The sequence below is a fragment of the Arvicanthis niloticus genome, chromosome 23 (assembly GCF_011762505.2).
Source record: "Arvicanthis niloticus isolate mArvNil1 chromosome 23, mArvNil1.pat.X, whole genome shotgun sequence".
Taxonomy (NCBI): Eukaryota; Metazoa; Chordata; class Mammalia; order Rodentia; family Muridae; genus Arvicanthis; species Arvicanthis niloticus.
Window position 1 is genome coordinate 29,351,525 of NC_133430.1, and position 18,993 is coordinate 29,370,517.

At 48.5% G+C, this 18,993-nt stretch overlaps 1 protein-coding gene across 1 annotated transcript in view; it reads right to left on the reverse strand.

Annotated features, from left to right (window-relative positions):
- Tmem63c (transmembrane protein 63C) overlaps nucleotides 1-18,993 on the reverse strand; it is a 65,448-nt gene that overhangs the window by 803 nt on the left and 45,652 nt on the right. The window contains 15 exon segments of the mRNA XM_076921572.1: nucleotides 2,316-2,384; nucleotides 3,821-3,930; nucleotides 5,543-5,710; nucleotides 6,120-6,225; nucleotides 6,465-6,627; nucleotides 10,475-10,530; nucleotides 10,532-10,541; nucleotides 11,095-11,181; nucleotides 11,804-11,910; nucleotides 12,585-12,738; nucleotides 13,164-13,286; nucleotides 15,572-15,705; nucleotides 16,362-16,485; nucleotides 16,597-16,677; nucleotides 17,313-17,386. Coding sequence (XP_076777687.1) covers nucleotides 2,316-2,384; nucleotides 3,821-3,930; nucleotides 5,543-5,710; nucleotides 6,120-6,225; nucleotides 6,465-6,627; nucleotides 10,475-10,530; nucleotides 10,532-10,541; nucleotides 11,095-11,181; nucleotides 11,804-11,910; nucleotides 12,585-12,738; nucleotides 13,164-13,286; nucleotides 15,572-15,705; nucleotides 16,362-16,485; nucleotides 16,597-16,677; nucleotides 17,313-17,386 — 1,566 coding nt within the window.

Sequence of the window (18,993 nt, forward strand, 5' to 3'; positions counted from 1 at the left end):
TGGCTTTTAATCTACTCTCTACTTTAAAAGTCGGTAATTACGCGATAGACTGAACACCTCTCCATACTTTACTATAAACAGACATCTTCAGGTGGTGAGGGGACAGTCCTGTGAAACACTTAGACATAGTGTACACCACAGATATTTTGGCTATAAAAAAGGAAATGGTAGCTGAGCAGTGTGTGTGGGGGGGTGAACAACAGGTGGCATGCGCAGTGGTCTCACTAGCGCCACTCACAGGAATGAATGGGATACTACAGATCTCTAAGGTGAAGCACTGGACTTCAGGGTACTTTCTAGCCCCAGCATCGAACTTGATCCTCTCAGTCATCCAGCTTTCAGGGAATGGGGATGGGAGGGGAAAGTTGGGGCATTCTGCAGGGCTGGCTCAGTCTTTCCAACTCCTAATCTAGCACAGATACTCAACTGGTTCTAGGTCCAGGGCTATTTGAATACGAGTAGGCAAAAAAGATCAAAATTCATATGTGGCAGCACACTGCCCATTGCACGGGTTATAAAATTGTATGTACACTGGAATTTCATTTTAACAAAAAAAAAATCCACATATACGTATAGAATCCCATATGTATATATAAGCACAAGCTATTTGGAAGAGATACACGCATCGTAGATATCTCGAAGAATGTACACCAGTGTCTCAGTGACCATCCCTGGGGGATGGGAGTATGAACGTTTTTATCTCGTCATTCTTGCTCCTCTGGTCTCTCATCCCCACGGTTGCCTACCCTGTCCATACACCACTTTCATAAGCATAAAGGATTTTTAAGGTGGGCATGGTAGCACGTGGCTGTGTAGCCCCTGCCACTCTAGAAGCTGAAATGGAAGAACCACTTGAGCTTAAAGGTCAAGACCAGGCTGCCCACATGGAAACCCTGTCTCAAAAAATAAATACACGCATAAATAATAAGTTCTATCATTCTTCTTTTTTTTTCTTTAAGCACAAATTTTATAGTCAAATGGACCTGGTTCAAACTCTGACCACACCCTAGCTCAGGAGTGTGTAGATTCCTAGGGTGCGTACCCAATATGCATAAGGCTGTGTACTTGATTGATCTCCCACACAGCAAAATAGCAATAATTAAGTTTCGGGGGGGGGGGGCATGAAAAATCCCTAATGATGAGATTTATTAATCCAGAGAGGGGAAAAAAAGCAAGGTTTCCAGCTCTTAGATTTCCCCTATAACAGCAAGAGTGTTCCTATTGACCAGAGAGAGTCATCCCTGATTGGTTCTTCTCAAAGACAGTTTGTCACTGGCTGTAAGGGTTTGGGTTTGGTTTATCCTTTCAAGTGAGGCCCAACCAGGCTTCTGACACACCTAGTGTCTGTGCACATAGCCAGGTGAGTCCTCTGATGTTGTTGGTCTTTGACTCAACCTTGGCCACCTCAAAAAAAAAAAAAAAAAAAAAAAAAAACCCTTCAGGCTGTGTGGGCACTGCTCAAGGCATACCCTGGATATCCACGTTGAACACTGTTTTCTGTTTTCCCCACAGGCTCCAGATCTCTTCCAGCCTTTGCCCAGGCTCCTCTTCCTCCTCTAATGCTCTTCCCACACCCTGTTTCACCTGGCAACCTTGCCTCCCATTCTCCAGTTGCATGACAGTCCCTTCTCGGGGAAGCTTCCCCAAGTGCCCATGTCCGCTGGCTTGTTGGAGGTGCCTATCACTGGGGTATGAAGAACCCTGTGCCTAGCTTCAAATATGCAAAGACAATTGCATGGGCACATATGTTAAGGATGAGGGCAAGGGCTCCTGCCATCCAGGCAAGCCAAAGGCCATAGGAGCCTCTGCCCAGTCCACTGGTTACAGACTCTGGGTCCAGCCTCGGCTCTTGGCAGGCTGGAGGACTCATTTGATCGGGTGCTGCCCCTGCCTTACCATTCACTGGGTCCGTCAATAGCTCCCTGCTGCTCTCTCTGCACCGATCTGGCCAACACCTGTGCCCTGGAGGCAGCCTTGGGTCCTGAGACCGAGCCCCAGCATGGCCCTGTGTCTAGACAATTGAGGAGTCTGAGATCTGGCTCTCACTGATCTGGCTCTGTCCTCTTTCGTTGACTTCTATTGACTGTCGAGCTAGAGTTGGATCTTCTCACCTCAGTCTTCAGCCAGGGCCATGGAAGCATTTGGACCTGGGCCAAGTCCTGTTGTATCAGAAGAGGGAACCCAGGGGTCCCAGCTCCTCCCCAGTACCCAGGGTAAGCACTAAACACTGGTGCCCCCCATATACCATTGGAGTGTACCACCCCTAAAAGGCCCCACCCTCTTAACTTGTCCCCAGGGTGGAGGCAGAAACTCACAAGGGAGGTGGGAGTGGAGGTTGTGCTGCTCGGTTCCACATCAAACACAGTCTCTGTTTCTTCCTCAGGCTGTTGTGGCAAGAGGAAGAGTGGTCTGTCTCAGGATGGAGCTGCCCTTTGCCCTCTCCCACCCTCTGTCCATACCATACCAGGGCCTCTGGTTTGCCACCATGGCCCCTCAACTCTTCCCCCCTCACTCACTCTCCCTCCCACTTCTTCTCCCTTTCCTTATTCTCTTCCTCTCCTTCTCTCTCTCCCTTCCTCCCCTCCTCTCTCACTCTTGCTATCTTTCTTTCTTTCTTTTTTTTTTTGGTTTTTGGAGAGAGGGTTTCTCTGTGTAGTTCGGTCTCTCATGGATCTTGCTCTGTAAACCAGGCTAGCCTCAAACTCACATAGATCTGCCTGCCTCTGCCTCCCCAGTGTGGGACTAAAGGTATCCACTACCACCACCTGGTTAACTCTTTTTCTTTCTAGACATTCAGACCAGCAGGCAGGGCAGAAAGCTCAGGAAAACGAACAAAACAAAAACAAAAAACAGGGAAAGAGTTCAGATGCCAAGAATCCCTTCTGGAATGTTTTGTTCCCAAAACCATAAAGGGGGAAACAATTATAGTAGGAATGGGTTTTACAGATGGGCCTGCTCTGTGCTGTCTTTGTCTAGGGACCCTCAATCAATCTTACCTAAGCTCCACATGTGTGCTAGGGAACAATTTGTTATGGCCCTCCTCTAGCCTGGTTCTCCAACCAGCAATAGTGATGGGTGCTTGTGCTCCAGCCAGGTCCCAGATACGGATAGAACAAGAAGAAATGCTTCCAAGAAGGCTCCCTCTGCAGGCTGTTGTGCCTCAAATTGTGTGTGTGTGTGTGTGTGTGTGTGTTTCCTTTATATACATCATTCAGAAAGGAAACCCTTTAACTGCTATAAACAACTAGTTACTATAAAAAGTCAACTGGGGAGATAAGTATGCAATCATGAAGTGCAAAAATTATGTTTTATCCATTGGAAATCGTTGCAGTGTCCCAGCATGGATGTTTACTCTGCGAAATGCTGACGCAGATACTCAGTATTGCTGGCAGGGCTCTGACTTGGCATGGGATGACTCTTGTCTCTAGAACCTGATGATTACACTGGGTACCCCTGCCAAAAAGCCAGAGGACTCACTAGGAGCATCCCTGAACAAACAGCCTTCAGTGCTCAAGAGCCCTGGCTCCATTCACCACCATCCCCTCCCCCTCTCTGCTTCTCCCTCCTCCCCACTCTCTGAGCTCTTGCACTGGTGCTCACAGTGATTGGACCTGACTCATGTGGTGTTGGGGGCTGGGAGGTGGGGAGCAGTGTCTTTGGATGGATGGCATGTGAGCCCACTGAGCCCGCAAACCTTGGGCTAAGGAAAAGGTCCACCCCTCTTGTCTCGTCGTATTCCGGGTGCCTCTACCGGGGCATCTCAAAGTTATTCCTTAGAACCAGAAGCAGCAGCGGTGTGAAGGGCAAGCTGACAACTCACCTTATACCGATGGGCAATCCGGAGCTTCCCCAGAAAAATGCCCAAAAAAGCAATGATGACGGACAGGAGGAGGATAGACAAGGAGAATAAAGTGATGCGGTGGAGGGAACCTGCCAGGGATAAGAAAAGGCCGTGGGCATGCGCGGCCTGAGCGCTGCGGTCGTGGTGGAGGCGGGCCAACAGAGCTGCTTTGCAGATGCCTGCGACCGCCCACTTCAGAACCTCCATGCGACCACTGAACTAGGGCAGAGAAACCCCTGAACTCCCCCCAGCAACGAGGAATGAGCCTGACACAAGGTCATCCCTCGATTCTTTTTGACCAGTTTAGAATGTGGCTTACTGTGTGTTCTATGGAAAATAGAATTTGGGTGGATCTAAATTACCCACACCAACATCCACAAAACAAGTCTCTCTTGATCTGCCGACTACCTGTTTCCACAGTTCCTCAAAGTTATCTTCAAGTCACCAGTTCTGTCCCCAGACTCTGAGCCTCCCTTTTTCTCCTGCTGGCCCACTGCTAACCACACTAAAAGGCAACCCAGCATTCAAAAGTCATTTACATATTTCACTCATGAACTGATCTCCATAAAGGTAACAGATCTTTAACAAAGTCAGTATGGAAAATTAACTCTCCAGTCTCAGGCGACTGCCAAAGGAAGTTTACTGGTGCACACCTGTGCAATAGTACCAACTGGTAAATAGCCGCAACAACCAGCCACCAAGGGCTAACAAAAGCTGTAGCCTTCAATGTGGCTGCACAAGGCGTGCGTTCAAACAGGCACTTGATACATGAGGCCAGTCGGAGCACAATGCACAGAGAAAAAACCCAGGGTCTAAGATCGCAAGTTACAATGTGGATGGTCACGAGTTTATAAATAACAATAAACTAACACACCCTCACTTTGCTCCCTCCCTTAGCTTGAGTCGATGAGAACAAGGAAAAAAAAAAAACAGCTTTAGATGGAATTATGGGTAACAGCTTTTGGTCCCTGTATTTTCTTTTTCAGTTTTGATATTTAGAAAAAGGCATTTAAGGGGGGAAAAAATGCCTTTCATGTGGCAGGAAACACTATTAACAAATGCACATACTGTGACTGTAATGGAAGGTGTCGTCCTGACACAGAGCAAGGGAAATACACCACAAGGGATATAGTAAGTTACCACAGGAGGGAAGGGCAGTGGGGTTGGGAACACCCTACTGACATGAGTGACCCAGATGGATGACAGCTGAGGAGCACCCAGTCTGTGGCCACTGGGAACTTCTGTAAAGGTGCCTCTGGGTTCCCCAAGACGGCAAAAGCATCTGTGTTTTTAACTAAAGGGTAAGGGAAGGCCTGCCACCATTGCAGAATCTGGTTCCATTTTCCAGGTTCTGGCAAACCCACGAAAGCACGCATCGTACGGGCTCCCAGAGGAAATGTCACGGGAATCGAGTCCCAAAAGCTGCTCTTCTATTTTCTGCCCATCTACATTTAGAATGGAGGAATGTGACATTTTATACTCCAAGCCAAATCCACATCATTAGGACTTTGCCTTTGTCTCAAAGTTCTGCCAAGGCTAATGCGTGCACTGTGGCCCAGAGCCGTCACTGGACTTGGACAAGTCCCATGAGCAATGTCCTGCTCACCCTTAAGCTCTCCTCTTCTATCAGAAGTAGTCTCGAGGGACTCACGGGACAGAGGCCAGGCAGAAGTGGAACCAAAGAGCAGGCTGGGTACCCACCTACTCGCAGGATGGAGAAGAAGAGCATCCAGAAGACCCCCAAGAGCGGGGCAAAAATGGCCTGGTAGACAGCAGCCATGTGGATCTGTGCGTTCAGTTTGGTGGGCGCGTAGGAGTAGTACATGTTGTAGCGGTCTGTGATGTGCTTCATGCACAGATATAGCAGCCCTGGGGAGCCAGAAGACAGAGATGCATTTACTGACCCCTCTAACCTAGCGGATCTGTGCTGCCCTCAGGTCCCCATAGAGCTTAGAGGCCAGACTCCATGCTGTTAGGGCAACAAGGGCCCAGGATGGTCTGTGGGAGTCCTATGGAGATGATTTCTGTCACCTCTAGAACTTATTCCGCCACTTTGGTGATGATGTCGTTCCTTCACACATTGCATTCAACCGACACCCTTTGTTAAAGCCGCCATCCAAACAGTCCCATGGCTGGGCCCTCTACCTCCCACCTCCCTGCCACAGTCGGTCCCAGATCTCCTCAGGCTCTGGGAGGTAGCCTGATGCCATGGAGGGAGTTTCCTCCTCCTACTTCAGAACGTGTATCCCTGGGGTTGGGTATCTCATAGATGACTTACCAAATGGAACAATTATAGGACAAGTGATGCTATATGCCATCACCACGCTGAAGATGTTCAACATCCATGCGTACTCTCGTCCAAATTGGAAATCCGTGGCCTGGTTCTAAGGCAGAAGGCAGGGGTCACCCTCAGCTTGCCCAGATTCCCTTGTCTTGCATGCTTCTGGGAGTCCTCTAGAGAGCTGGCTGGCAGCTCAGTCCTAGAGGCAACATTTCTTCCCACCCTGGAGTCCAAGAAACAGCCACCTATGGTCACAGGCCTCCATCGTGGGGTCCTAGCACCCACGAAGACCCTTTGCTTTCCCTCCCAGAAGACTATGCTTAGAGAAGGACTGGCCCTCACCTTTCTGATGTGAACTCTTTCTGGCTCTGATCTGGATAAGAAGAGGCGGGTACAATACGTGAAGAGTGACCCTAGACGCATCAGCTCCATGCCTGTACCGAGCAGAGCTGCAGTGATCACGTAGTTGACAAAGAACGCACCATTGTCCGGGAGGAACACGCACCTGGGCAGTGGAGGAGGGTAGGAGGCAGTGGAAGGACCGAGGAGAGTGATGTCAGTGGAGGAAGAGACAGAGAGTGAAGGGCAGAGAGAATAAAGATCCATAAGCAGACAATACCAGCTGTCTCCTAAAGTCTTGCCAAAATAATTCTATGCATAAGGGTTTTCACGGGACAACAGTTGCTTAGACACAGCCATAATTTGGACAAAGACAATGAGGTTCTAAAAAGATCTATGCTTCTCTAATCTCCGCCAAGGAATTGCCACTTGCGTGACTAGCTCAGGAGAAAGGGGTTTCCTGTGCCAATGTCCTTTTGGGTGCAGTGTGCCCACGAGTTCCTGTGGAGGGAATGCCTGTCAACATGGAGGAACCTACCATTAAAGACCCCGAGCACCTGCCTGTATCTGCCCTGCTGGATAAGCTGGAAGGTTCTGTGAGACAGATCGCAATGAGTGTGCTTCCAGCCCTTGCCACAATGGGGCTGTGTGCCAGGATGGAATCAATGGTTCCTCCTGCTTCTGTGTGCCTGGATACCAAGGCAGGCATTGTGACTTGGAAGTGGATGAGAGTTTCTGATCCCTGCGTGAATGAGGCAGCGTGCCTCCATGATATAAGATACACACGTGTCTGTCCTCAAGAGTGTTCTGGTGGGAAACTGTGAGCTGGGAATCAATGAATATGGATCCCAGTCAAGTCTACATGGTGCCAGGTGTCGGGATGCTCTTGGGGCTCACTTCTGTAACTATGGATTCCTCGGCAACCACTGTGAACTCAACTTTGATGAGTGTACCAGTCATCCACATCTCCATGGAGGTCTCTGTATGGATGGAAGAGACAACTCCTACTGTGACTGCACAGGGAGTGGATTCACAGGGATGCACTGTGAGACTTATGAAAAAGTCACATGCACTTTGATGCCCCTTTGTTGGTCAAAGCCTTGTCACAACATACAGCATGAGAAGACACTGTTGACAGCTGTATTTGTCACTGTGAAGACACAGTTGACAGCTGTATTTGTCACTGCTGGCTGGGATTCACGGGTGCCCTGTGTGACACGGACATACATGCCTGCAGTAGCAATCCCTGACAATTTGGGAGTTGGGGGTGGGGAGTGTGCTGAGCTGTCCTCAGAGGATCAATAGGGACACATCATATAGGCTTGCAATGTGAAGGAGGCTTCAACTTCCTTGGTGTCCCAGGCTATGCTTGTATCTGCCACCTGGATTCACACAGAGATAGGAACCTAGCATAACTGTTCTCTGAGAGGCTCTACCCAGCAGCTGACCAAAATGGATGCGGAGACCACAGCCAAATATTACACAGAGCCCGGGAAGTCTTGTGGAAGAGTTGGGGGAAGGATTGAGAAGCCCGGAAGAGATAGAAAGACCAACAGAGTCAACTAACTTGGACCCTTGGGGCTCTCAGAGACTGAACCACCAAGCAAAGAGAATACAATGGCTGGGCTTAGGTCCCCCTGCTATACGTAGCAGATGTGCAGTTTGGTCTTCATGCAGATCGCCCAACAACTGGAGCAGGGACTTACTCTGACTCTGTTACCTGCCTGTGAATCCTGTTCCCCTAACTGGGCTATCTTGTCTGGCCTCAGTGGGAGAGGATGTGCCTAGTCCTTCAGTGACTTGAGGTGCCAGGGTGGGTTGAGATGCCAGAAGGTACCTCCCCATTCTCATAGGTGAAGGAGAAGAGTGGTAGGGAGAGGTGCCATAGAGGGAGAGACTGGAGTTGGGGGGCTGCAACCAGAATATAAAATGAATGAATGAATGAATGAATGAATGGGAAAAAGATCCAGAAACAGCCACTCTGCATCATGGCATTTTTATCAATAACAGATCACATATAAGATGGCAGTTTGTAGACTGTATGCCCCAGTGAAGTAGTAGGCACTTTACTCTGTGCAGGGACACCTAGAGGTGCAGTTCTCATGCACACACATGAATGTAAACACATAGCTACCAAGAACCCAATTTAACAAGCAGCCTATTTGAGCAGACACAGATGGACTACATAAAATACGGCTTAGAGTGGACATGCTCAATGCCTGGCATCCAAATAGACTTGGAATTCTGAAGACATATGGTCTTAGAAGACAGAATATGACATCATTTAAAAATTTTTTAAGGATTTGTTTTTATTACACATAAAGGTATATGTGTTTGTGTGTGGAGATGTGCCAATGAGTGCAGGTGCCCACAGAGGCCAGAGGCATCAGATTTCCCACCCTAACCCAAGAGCTGGAGTGACAGGAGGTTGTGAGCCACCTAGAAGAGGTGCTAGGAACCAAACCTGGGTCCCCTGCAAGAACGATACATGATCTTGACAGCTGAGCTATCTCTTCAGCCCCCACAATGACATCTTTCGTTTCACTAATCTCTAATGGAAATTTGCCATTTCTTTCCTTGAAGAACATCAGCAAAAACCCACAGGCCTTCACATACTTTCACACACACACACTCACACTTTTTTTTAAAGGGAGGCTTAAGCATGTCTGGCATTTCTCAGCATCCCCATCTACACAATTTTGTCATTGTTCTTGTAGAGAGAACTGTGAGCCTCTGGCCACGTGCCAGAATTTCTTCAAAAGCCGTCTTAAGAGGCAGAACTAGCTTGGTGGTAGAAGATTTACCTAGAGAGCACAAGGTGTGGTTCCCATAGAAAGCTGGGGCGGGAGAATCTTGAGTCTAGTAGGATCTGTGTCTAAAAGCAACACTCCTCATGTTCATTCTTCATGATATTGAAGTTGACTCACAAGCTTTGTTTTCTTATTAAGTAAACCATATTGAAGATATGTGCCTAGCCAAAGATGAACCCATTCCTCTTAGGAAAGACAGCTTTCTATGACTACAATGTCAGTTTAAGTATAGAAAACTTGGAGGAGCCTGGCCCTTGCCTCAAAGAGCAAGCTGTGGAAAGATGAAGTCATTTGCAATGTGTCTTTGAAAACTGGGGTTTTCAAATCCTATAACCATGAAACACACACACACACACACACACACATCCACACACCAGGCCAGCTTTTCAACATGATGCACATATTGTCATAGGTCCTGTCACCCCCAATTTTAATGTTCTTATTCCAGTAGTGAGTCAGCCTTCACACTGATGTCTGTGAAGTAAACAAAAAAAAATGTCACATTATATTGCTTCTATTTAAAACATATTATCTTATTGATGGGTTTACGAAGACTGCCGCAGACTGTAAAGCATTTTGATAACTGTATTTATTTTATTTTACTTGGAAATGATGGGTGTATGTGTGTGCCCATGTGTGGGTTTGTGCAGGGAAGTGCAGTGTTCAAGGAAGCCAGAAAAGGGCATTGGATCCCCTGGAGCTGGAGTTACAGACAGTTTTGAACCACCTAATGGGAACTGAACTCTAGTCCTTGGGAAAATAGTATATACGCTGAGTCACCTCTCTTGCCTCTGATAACAATGCAATTCATGTACGTTATACACTTACGTACACCACTTACTGAGTGAAAATTGGAGGCAACTTGATCAGCTTTGTGTATTGTACAAACACAAGGTTCCTGGGTCTTACATTACCCTATATTCAAACAAAATATCACCAGTGAGGAAAACTATCTGGAGACAGGTAAGGATCCCCTATCCTGTATACTTTTGTGGTAACTTCTTGTGAAACTACAGTAATTTCAAGAAGAGGTCCCTGGTCTTTACTTTGCCAAAGGAGACCACGACACAGGTTAATACCTTCACCTGCATGAATCTGCTCCCGGGTGCCACTGATGCAGGGTTGGACTGGAGAAGGAAGGGTACACATACCCACGCCAGTGCAGACACACAGAAAACCCTGTGTACACCCAAGAATACTCACTGGAACCTGATGGTCGCATGTTCAAGATAGTAGATGTCGAAGAGCCAGCGAAAAAAACACATTCAGACTGGTATGAAGAACAAAAGCAGACCTTCAGTTACAGTGTCCATGTGCTACAGTGTACAGCTCGATCCCTCTGTCCAACTTCTGATTTTCCGTTCTCCCTCAACAATCCCCTGAGTCCCTGGCTTGGTGCTAGCTGGCCAGTCACCCTGCCCCCTTCTTCTTAATGCCAGGTCATCTGTGTCCCTCACTCTTGGCCTTACAGCTCAAGGCCACTTCCTGCAACAACAGATCTCTCTCTCTCTCTCTCTCTCTCTCTCTCTCTCTCTCTCTCTCTCTCTCTCTCTTTCCTCTCTCTTCAACTTCCCATTTATACTTGCTGCATACTTCTCCCTTGGGCTGCCAGTCCACCGGCAAGGACATCTTATCTTCCAAACTGGGACAGAGTTTACTTTACAGTTTGCACCATACCTGGCTCAAGCTACGCCTGTGACAGGCACGGGACTATCATTTGAGGAGACTTTAAGCAACCACAGGAGGCCTATGGTATCTGAAAGAAGGTTTCTACTCTAGGCTGAGCCTGGCTGAGACAAGAAGGATAACTGAGAGTGAGATACCTGGTCAGCCCCATGGAGGGCAGAATGACCACCATAAACACCAGGAAGATGTAGCATTTGTGCACTATGATCAGATTCTGACTTGATCTACAAGGAGACGAAGAGAAACACGTATCATTGTGTGAGACAGAGTACTAATCAAAGATCTGAGGTGGGTGTGGTAGCACATGTCTTTAATCCTAACATTGGAGAGGCAGAGATGGGCAGATCTGTGTGAGCCTGGTCTACATAGGGAGTTCCAGGATACCCAGGACTATCTATGTAAAGACCCTGTCTCAAAACGAAACAATAAACAAACAAACAAAAAAAAAACAAGCAAAGAGAGGAAGGAAAGCTGGCTGGATAGGGATCTATGGAGAATAATCCAGTGTCCTTTTTGTGGAGCACTGTGAGCTGTGTTGTATCTAAGAACAGCAGAAATGAACAGTGCGATCAACTAGTAATGTCTGTCCTGGGCACAGGAAGGAAACAAAAGGCACCCCATATATTTGACATCTCTGCATCCAAAACACATCACCAATGATACTCAAATCTGGAGAATTTCAACAGTCAACATGAGCCTTATCCTTGGCTATAGGACAAGTAAAGATTTCTATCATTAAGTATATAGTAAAGATTTCTACTATTTTAATTAGCCCTTAGGCTAGATAGAAGGCCCAAGTGCCAGGCAAAAAGGAGAGGAGAAGAGCTGCCGACATCCCCAGCTCACCTCGTCCAGTGGGCCTCTAGGAAGGCAGAGAAGTAGACCAGCAGAGGCATTATCACAGTGAAGGCCCAGAGCAGTACAGAGGGGAAGAACTGAGTCACGACTGGGCTCTGGAAGGGCAAGGGGGAGGAGGAGAGGAGGAGTCATCAGCACAAGAATCTCCCTCCCCATGCAGGCTGCCCTGGCTCTCCCACTATCCCTGCATCTCCCAGCCCAGTCAAGAACTAACTTGCTTTCCCTGAGGCTACAAAGTAGGTCTGGCCTTTCTTTGGTGCCTTCCTGGCCAGATGTCCACCTAGATGGAGGAGGCAGAGGCTCATACCCCAAGGTTAAGTAAGTCTATGAGAGGCTTCTGTGCTCAGGAGGCAGACAACACTGAAGGGTCCCTCTTTCTTTCCATGTCTGTGTTAGGGTTCATCCTACTCTTCCATCTACACTTACCAAGAACCAAAGAAGCCTGGTGAGAGCAGAACGGTCCATGCCTGCTGTGTCCTCCAAACCCCCTTAGAGTGAAAAGGATCTAAAAGTACCTTCTAAGCCCACACTGGCTGGACCACCCATCCTCAGTCTCTCCGCAGAACCTACCTACACACTCTCTTTCCTCCCTAACCTGTCCCTGAGATGGGCAACGCCCCCACAATCATCCTATTTAGAACCCAGGACACACGACTCCACCTATGACACCACTCAACCCCCACTATGCTGTTGTAAAAGTTCTAGGAGATCCAGGAGTCCTGTCCCAGGAGCCCCTCACCCCCAGGCCCAACCTGAGCAGAAGAGGCACCTGCAATTTCTCAATGGGGCGTGTGACATTGTACATGTCGATGGTGTTGATGATGATGGCAGGCGTGGTGAGAAAGAAGAAGAGGAAGAACAGGAAGGTGTTGATGGCGATAAAGCGAGTCCACCAACTGAAGCGGCGGATGGACAGATGTTTCCTGGAAAGGAAGGGAGAAGAGGGACACACTTAGGCCAAGCCTCAGTTCACAGAGAGACCAATACTTTTTCCTGCATGCCAGCTGTGGGCCTGGGCCTATATGCAGTGCTCACTGGGCTTTTTCCTTGACACCATCTGTAAAAGCACAGACTATGTCTCAGAGGCTAGAGAGACACTACAGTGAAAACTTTCCCCAAGATTGGTCCCTTCCATGTATATGAGGAAGGTAGGCATGGGGTGGGCAGATACTATGATGCTCAAGAAAGCACATGGCAGGGCCCAGCAGGAGCTGGGTTTAGACAGTTCTGAACCTAGTCCCCATGGACCCTCTGTTGGGCAACAGAGAGAGGAGGCTCTGTCTTCAGTCTCAGAGCTGTGGCCTTCTTCAATCTCAGAGACAAAGATGGGGACACAGAGGAAGCTTACCAGATGATGTCTTTGGGGTGAGGAGCATGAACGACTCTCCAGTGGTAGTTTTTGACGATGGTCGTTACTGAAGACTGCTCAGGGTGTCTACCGCAATAGATGCACTTGAAATCATTATAGATTCTGCAGAGATGGATCAAAGACAAGACACAGGTCAGGAGTAGGAGGAAAGCTGTAGAGAATAAGACACCAGGATCCCAGGACCACAACAGTCCCGCCTTTGGGGATACTCCTCTTCTTGAGGATTCTCAAAGCCTTTGTTAAGTCCCCAAGGACCTTAGAAATGGATAGTTCCTAAAAAAAAAAGTGGTGGGAAAGGAGGTATTGGAAGTGTCTACACTATCCAGGAAGAGGAGCAGGCCACAGGGTCCTGAGCTCCTGATCTCTCTTAGCGGCAGTAACAATGCACAGATGAGCTCATCCTTTGGGGTTATAGAAGGGGCTAGGTTTAACTCATGCTAGCATCATAACTCCAGGTTCTGGAGTTGTTCCTGTGAACTTGGATCTGAGCTTGCTGGTGAGGAGGTTCCTAAATTGAATGCAACCTAGAAATAGTATTGAGATGCAACTGGACAGGGGTACATGCTGGTGTGAGAGCCCTTCTATGGGTTCTACTAACCTTCTACTAACACATTCTGCTGAAATGAAGGCGCATATCTTTGCCAACTGGTGATATTTTAAGAAATAAACAATCTTGCCTTGTATAAGGGCATTGCTTTATACAACATACACTGATAACAACAACAGTATAATCTATATGTTCCTTGACAACCCACTGGGGAGTGAACAAAGCAGATATTAGTAACCAAACTGGACATACAAGAAATTTGAAGGGTGGGGACGGTCTTGCCTTTTATCTCAGCACTTGGGAGGCAGAGACAGGAAGATCCCTGAGTTCAGGCCAGATAAATCTACAGCAGAAGTTCCAGGATAGCAAGAACTACAAAGAGAAACTTGGTATCAAAAAGAAGAAGAGAGCCAGCCGGGTGGTGGTGGCGCACGCCTTTAATCCCAGCACTTGGGAGGCAGAGGCAGGTGGATTTCTGAGTTCGAGGCCAGCCTGGTCTACAGAGTTCCAGGACAGCCAAGGCTAATAGAGAAACCCTGTCTCGAAAACCAGAAAGAAAAAAAAAAAAGAAGAGGAAGGGAAGGGAAGGGAGGGGAGGGAGGAAAGGGAAGGGAGGGGATGGGGAGGAAAGGGGAGGGGAAGAAAGGGGAGGGAGGGGAGGAGAGGGGAAGGAGGGGAGGGAGGGGAGAGGAGAAGAAGAAAAGGGAGGGGAGGGGAGAAGAGGAAAAGGGAGGGGAGGGGAGGGCAGGGGAGGGGAAGGCAGGAGAGGGGAGGGAAAAGGAAGGGAAGGGAAGGGAAGGGAAGGGAAGGGAAGGGAAGGGAAGGGAAGGGAAGGGAAGGGAAGGGAAGGGAAGGGAAGGGAAGGGAAGGGAAGGGAAGGGAAGGGAAGGGAAGTTGTCTGTTGTTTGAGGGGCTGGAGAGATGGCTCAGTAATTAGGAACACTATCTGCTCTTTCAGAGGACTACGGTTCAATTCCCAGCACCCACATAGCCACTCACAACCCTCTGTGACTCCAGTCCAAGATGCTCTCTGCTGGCCTCTTTGAGCACCAGCCATGCAGATGGTGCATAAGACATACATGTAAGCAAAACACCCGTACACATAAAATAATAGAAAACAAAATCTTTTTTAAAAAGAAGTTTGAGGATTTAAGTGACTTGGAAAATTGCGTACCACGGTTTGTGACTAAAATCTAGGTTATAGATTCTTTTGTAGGGTTGGGTAGAAGACGGGCACTCCACATAATACCCATGCATTATAAGGTTCCCACTGGGAAGAAGAGGGCTCCACAGTCCTTAAGAAACCAGTTCTGGAGTTCCCGTACATTTTTATTTTGGTACTGAAAAAAATCCTTCTAGAACATTCTAAATTGATTGGAATTGATTCCTTGTTGAGATGGAATTGTTAAAGGCCAGGACAGAATAAACGGGAGACTTCATGGGGAAGCCAACGAAAGGGAAGAAAGGTTAAAATGGCCTTTCCTCTCTTGGCTTTCTCACTTATACTAGGAGGAGGGCTATGTGGATGGAGTGAGGGGAAGTGGCTATCATTCTTGGCTATGCTGATACCCCTGTACTAAGACAAGGACATATGAAATGAGGATAATTCCCAGAGAGCAGTTGAGGCCCACCAACTGGGGAAAATGGTACAGCTGTGTTGGGAACAGCAACGTGGAAGCTCCCAGACAGGAGGAGAAAGCTGCTAGGGTAGACACAGCAGCTGGAGGGGGGCTTGACTCCCCCTTTCCCTTAAGCTAGACGAGGGAAAGAAAGTGGCCTCTACCCTTCCCCTTAGGCTGAGCTACACTCTGAGTTTGAACTCTGGTCATCTGGCACCCACCTTCTCACTGTCTTGGCATCCTGGAAGGTGACAAAGACCAGGTCAAGCCTCTTCAGCTGGACACGGTTGAGCTCGGCATTGAACTCGTCGGTCAGCTGCTCCTCCAGCTCACTATAGTACTGCTCTGCATCTACCTGGGACAAGAGGAGGCCCTCAGAGCAGGAGAGACCAGGGCCAAGGAGGCCTGGCTGGGCCCCAGGACTCTCTCATGCAGCAGCCCTTTACCCACCCAACAGCTGTATGCCAAGTCTGTAATTCACCCCTTGCCCTTGGATCTGGGGACACTGAGGTACAATGTGGTAAGTGAATGCTTCAGACCCAAGTGAACTTCAGAAAGACAACAGAATGTCCGTTTGTCCTGAAGGTACAAAAACTTCTCTTTTACTCCGGCTGAAACAGGAGTCCAAGTGCCGGAGACCATTCTAGCTACAGTGGTCAGGGGACAAGGTAGATTCTGTTTCTTCAAGTCTTTTTGCCCTGATGGCTTTGTAAACCTGAGGCTTGGCTGCCTCCTGCAGCCTACCATGTCCCCTCTGGTGTCTTTCTAGAACCAGAAAGCAGACAAGAGCAAGCCTCCATGGTTTCCCTGGAGGGGAACCCAAGAAAGGTTTTTAGCTCTTCTTTGTATCTGCAAAGATAAAAGGTATGGGTGAGAGGGAACGGGGTGCCAGGTTTGGACGACCAGGCTAGACTTGAATGGGCCCTGGAGATTTGGACTCATGCAAGGGACCATCCTGGAGCACAGCTCTCCCACCCTTTCTCTAGTGTTCCCAACACCCTTGTCAGTTACCTCCTTGAAGCAGGTCCAACACTTGCAGAAACACAGACGGGAACAAGGATGAGTCTTGATCATCACTTTCCCACTCTTCTTAGCCTTGGCGGTGTAGTAGAGCCTGCCCCGCATGGCATGGCGCCTGTCAGTGGTGGGTAACAGAAGGAAAATGTTCTAGTCATGACAAACAGAAAGCACCATCCTTTCCTTGCACCCCCACCCCAGATGCCAGCAGGCCCCTCTGTGGGCTCACCTTTGATCATCCAAGTCAATCAGGTTCCTGACGTCATAGCAGAAATGGACTCTGGTCACCACACACCCAGGATAGGCCTCACTGCAGTTACAAACAAGGATGCTGAACCAGCCTGTAGGGCTAGGTCATGCACCCTCACTCCCTACTTAGTATCACAGTCCACAGGAATGGGAAGCTCCACTGTCTAGGGCTTTTGCCTCTCAGAATAGCATATATCCTTGTCCCTAAAACTGAGCTATCCTTGGGGTTTAAACCCTGGTCATCTGAGACTCACAACTTTTATAGATGATTCAGAACAAGGTATGGATATGCTCCAAACACTGGGGGGGGGGGGGGGTGCTAGGAAGAAGCTACTTTTGAAAGACAAGGAGCAGCATATCTGTGTTCAGAGACTTGGGGGACACCAAAGAGATCTGGAGACACTGTACCTTAGACAATTGGGAAGTAGGGTCTCCTTGGGCTGAGTAGCTGAAGCTACAAGAAAAAGTTAGAGGGCCCCTCCTGCCTCTCACCCATGTCGTACAAGGGCCTTTAGAGCTCAGCTGCAGCCTTGAGGGTCCTCTCCATTCTGAAAAGCTGATTCTGAACTGATTCCAGAGAGGCCACCACCAGGAATGTCCCTAGCTCCCCACATCCAGTGCCAACTCACTCATATGCGAACCCAGAGGGGGTCCTTGGAAGAGACAATGCTAGACACAGCCCATCCTCCCACTTACTGGAAGTGCTTGCTGATGATCTCAGGATCCTGGATTTCAGTGGGTACATAGGTGATCATCAATGTCCTCGTGAACTGGAGTTGGGAGAGACAAGGCTGTGCTTCCACAGGAATGCTAGATATGTGCATCCTTAGTGGCCCAGATGCCCTGGAGAGCAGATCTTCTGCTCATACAAGGCTGCTTGCTACCTAAAGCCTCCCTGCTAAGTAAGCTGTTTGCCAGCTTCCTGGAGCCCAGACATCAGCAAACCAGGTCTTGGCTATCCTCTGTGCTCCAGCTAGGGGCCCCTACCAGACATCTGAGGTTAGGAAGGGAGGGCCAGAGCCAATGTGAAGGACCACATCTCCCCTTCTAGAAAAGGTCATGCCCACTTGTAGCTGATACAGCCCCACAGTGATTTCTAGTCTCCTTGATCTGCCTACCTTTCTGGTGTAAAATCTCATGTTGCCAGAGAAATCCCTAGTATTCTAGGAGCCTGGAGCTGGGAGCAAGTGTAATGGTCTCAGTTCCAGGATATTCCCTACAGGCCCGAGTGCCACGGGGGAAAAGAGACTTTGAGAGGAAACTTAGTGAGTGATCGTAGACAGCTGGCAGTGTGCCCTCATGCCAACCTTCCTCTCCATCTTTATTCGTTCATCTGCCACCTTGCAGTGAGTAACCTTCTCAAGACACCTGTTCCTGTCATTATGAACTATCTCACCACAGGCCCCAAAGCAATGGAGCTGACTGGTTATGTAATGAAACCAAAACCATGAGACAAAGCCACAAAACCCTTTCTTCCGTTTACATTGATTCCCCCAGTAACATTGTTACAACGAGGGAAAGTGGACCAACACAGCAAGATGGAGGAGAAGCTGGGATGTCTTGCCCAAACTTCCTGTTTGACTCTGTGGGTGGATGACAGTTTTCCGATCCATCAATTTCAAGATGACAGTACAATAAACTAGTACAAGAGACGAGTGACACCCAAATCAGCATCTGGTAACAAGGAAAGCTGAAGCAAAAGGGTGTCCCAGTCTCTGTGCTTGGGGTGGCTTCAGGGTATGTGGATCTACACTCTGAGGTAGGTTAAAGGAGTAGACCCTGTTCTCTACTAAACAATGCCAGGCTAGGGACGAAGCCACGGATGGTTATTGCCATGGATTCCTTTTTCCTACAGATGACAGATGGCTCAACATAGCTGCCCACCCGTGGCCCCTCAGCATTGAGCTTTGCATACCAGAGGCGATGGTCTACTTCCACACTAAGATTGCCTAATATTCTTCCCTGCCCTTGAAGGTATGAGCAGATCAAAAGATGAAGACTTGGGCTGTGGGGCTCAATGGGTTAAGAACACTTGCTGCCCAAGAATGAAGACATGAGTTCAACTTCCTAGTATCTGTGTAAAAAGACAGTTGGGGCCAGGTCTGTCTGCAACCTCAGTGCAATGGGAGTCAGAGACAGGAGGATCATGGGGACTTGCTGGCAGCCAGCTTGGTTCCTGGGTCAATGAGAGACCTTGTCTCAAGGGTGTAAGGTGGAGATCAAGAAACCAGGACACCTCATGTTCTGTTTTGGACTCCGTGTGGGCAAGTATACATACATGTATACATACGCGTGAGCGTACATGGCACACTTAAAACACACACACACACACACATACACTTACAAACAAAGAAATAATAAGAAGAAAGGAGAGATG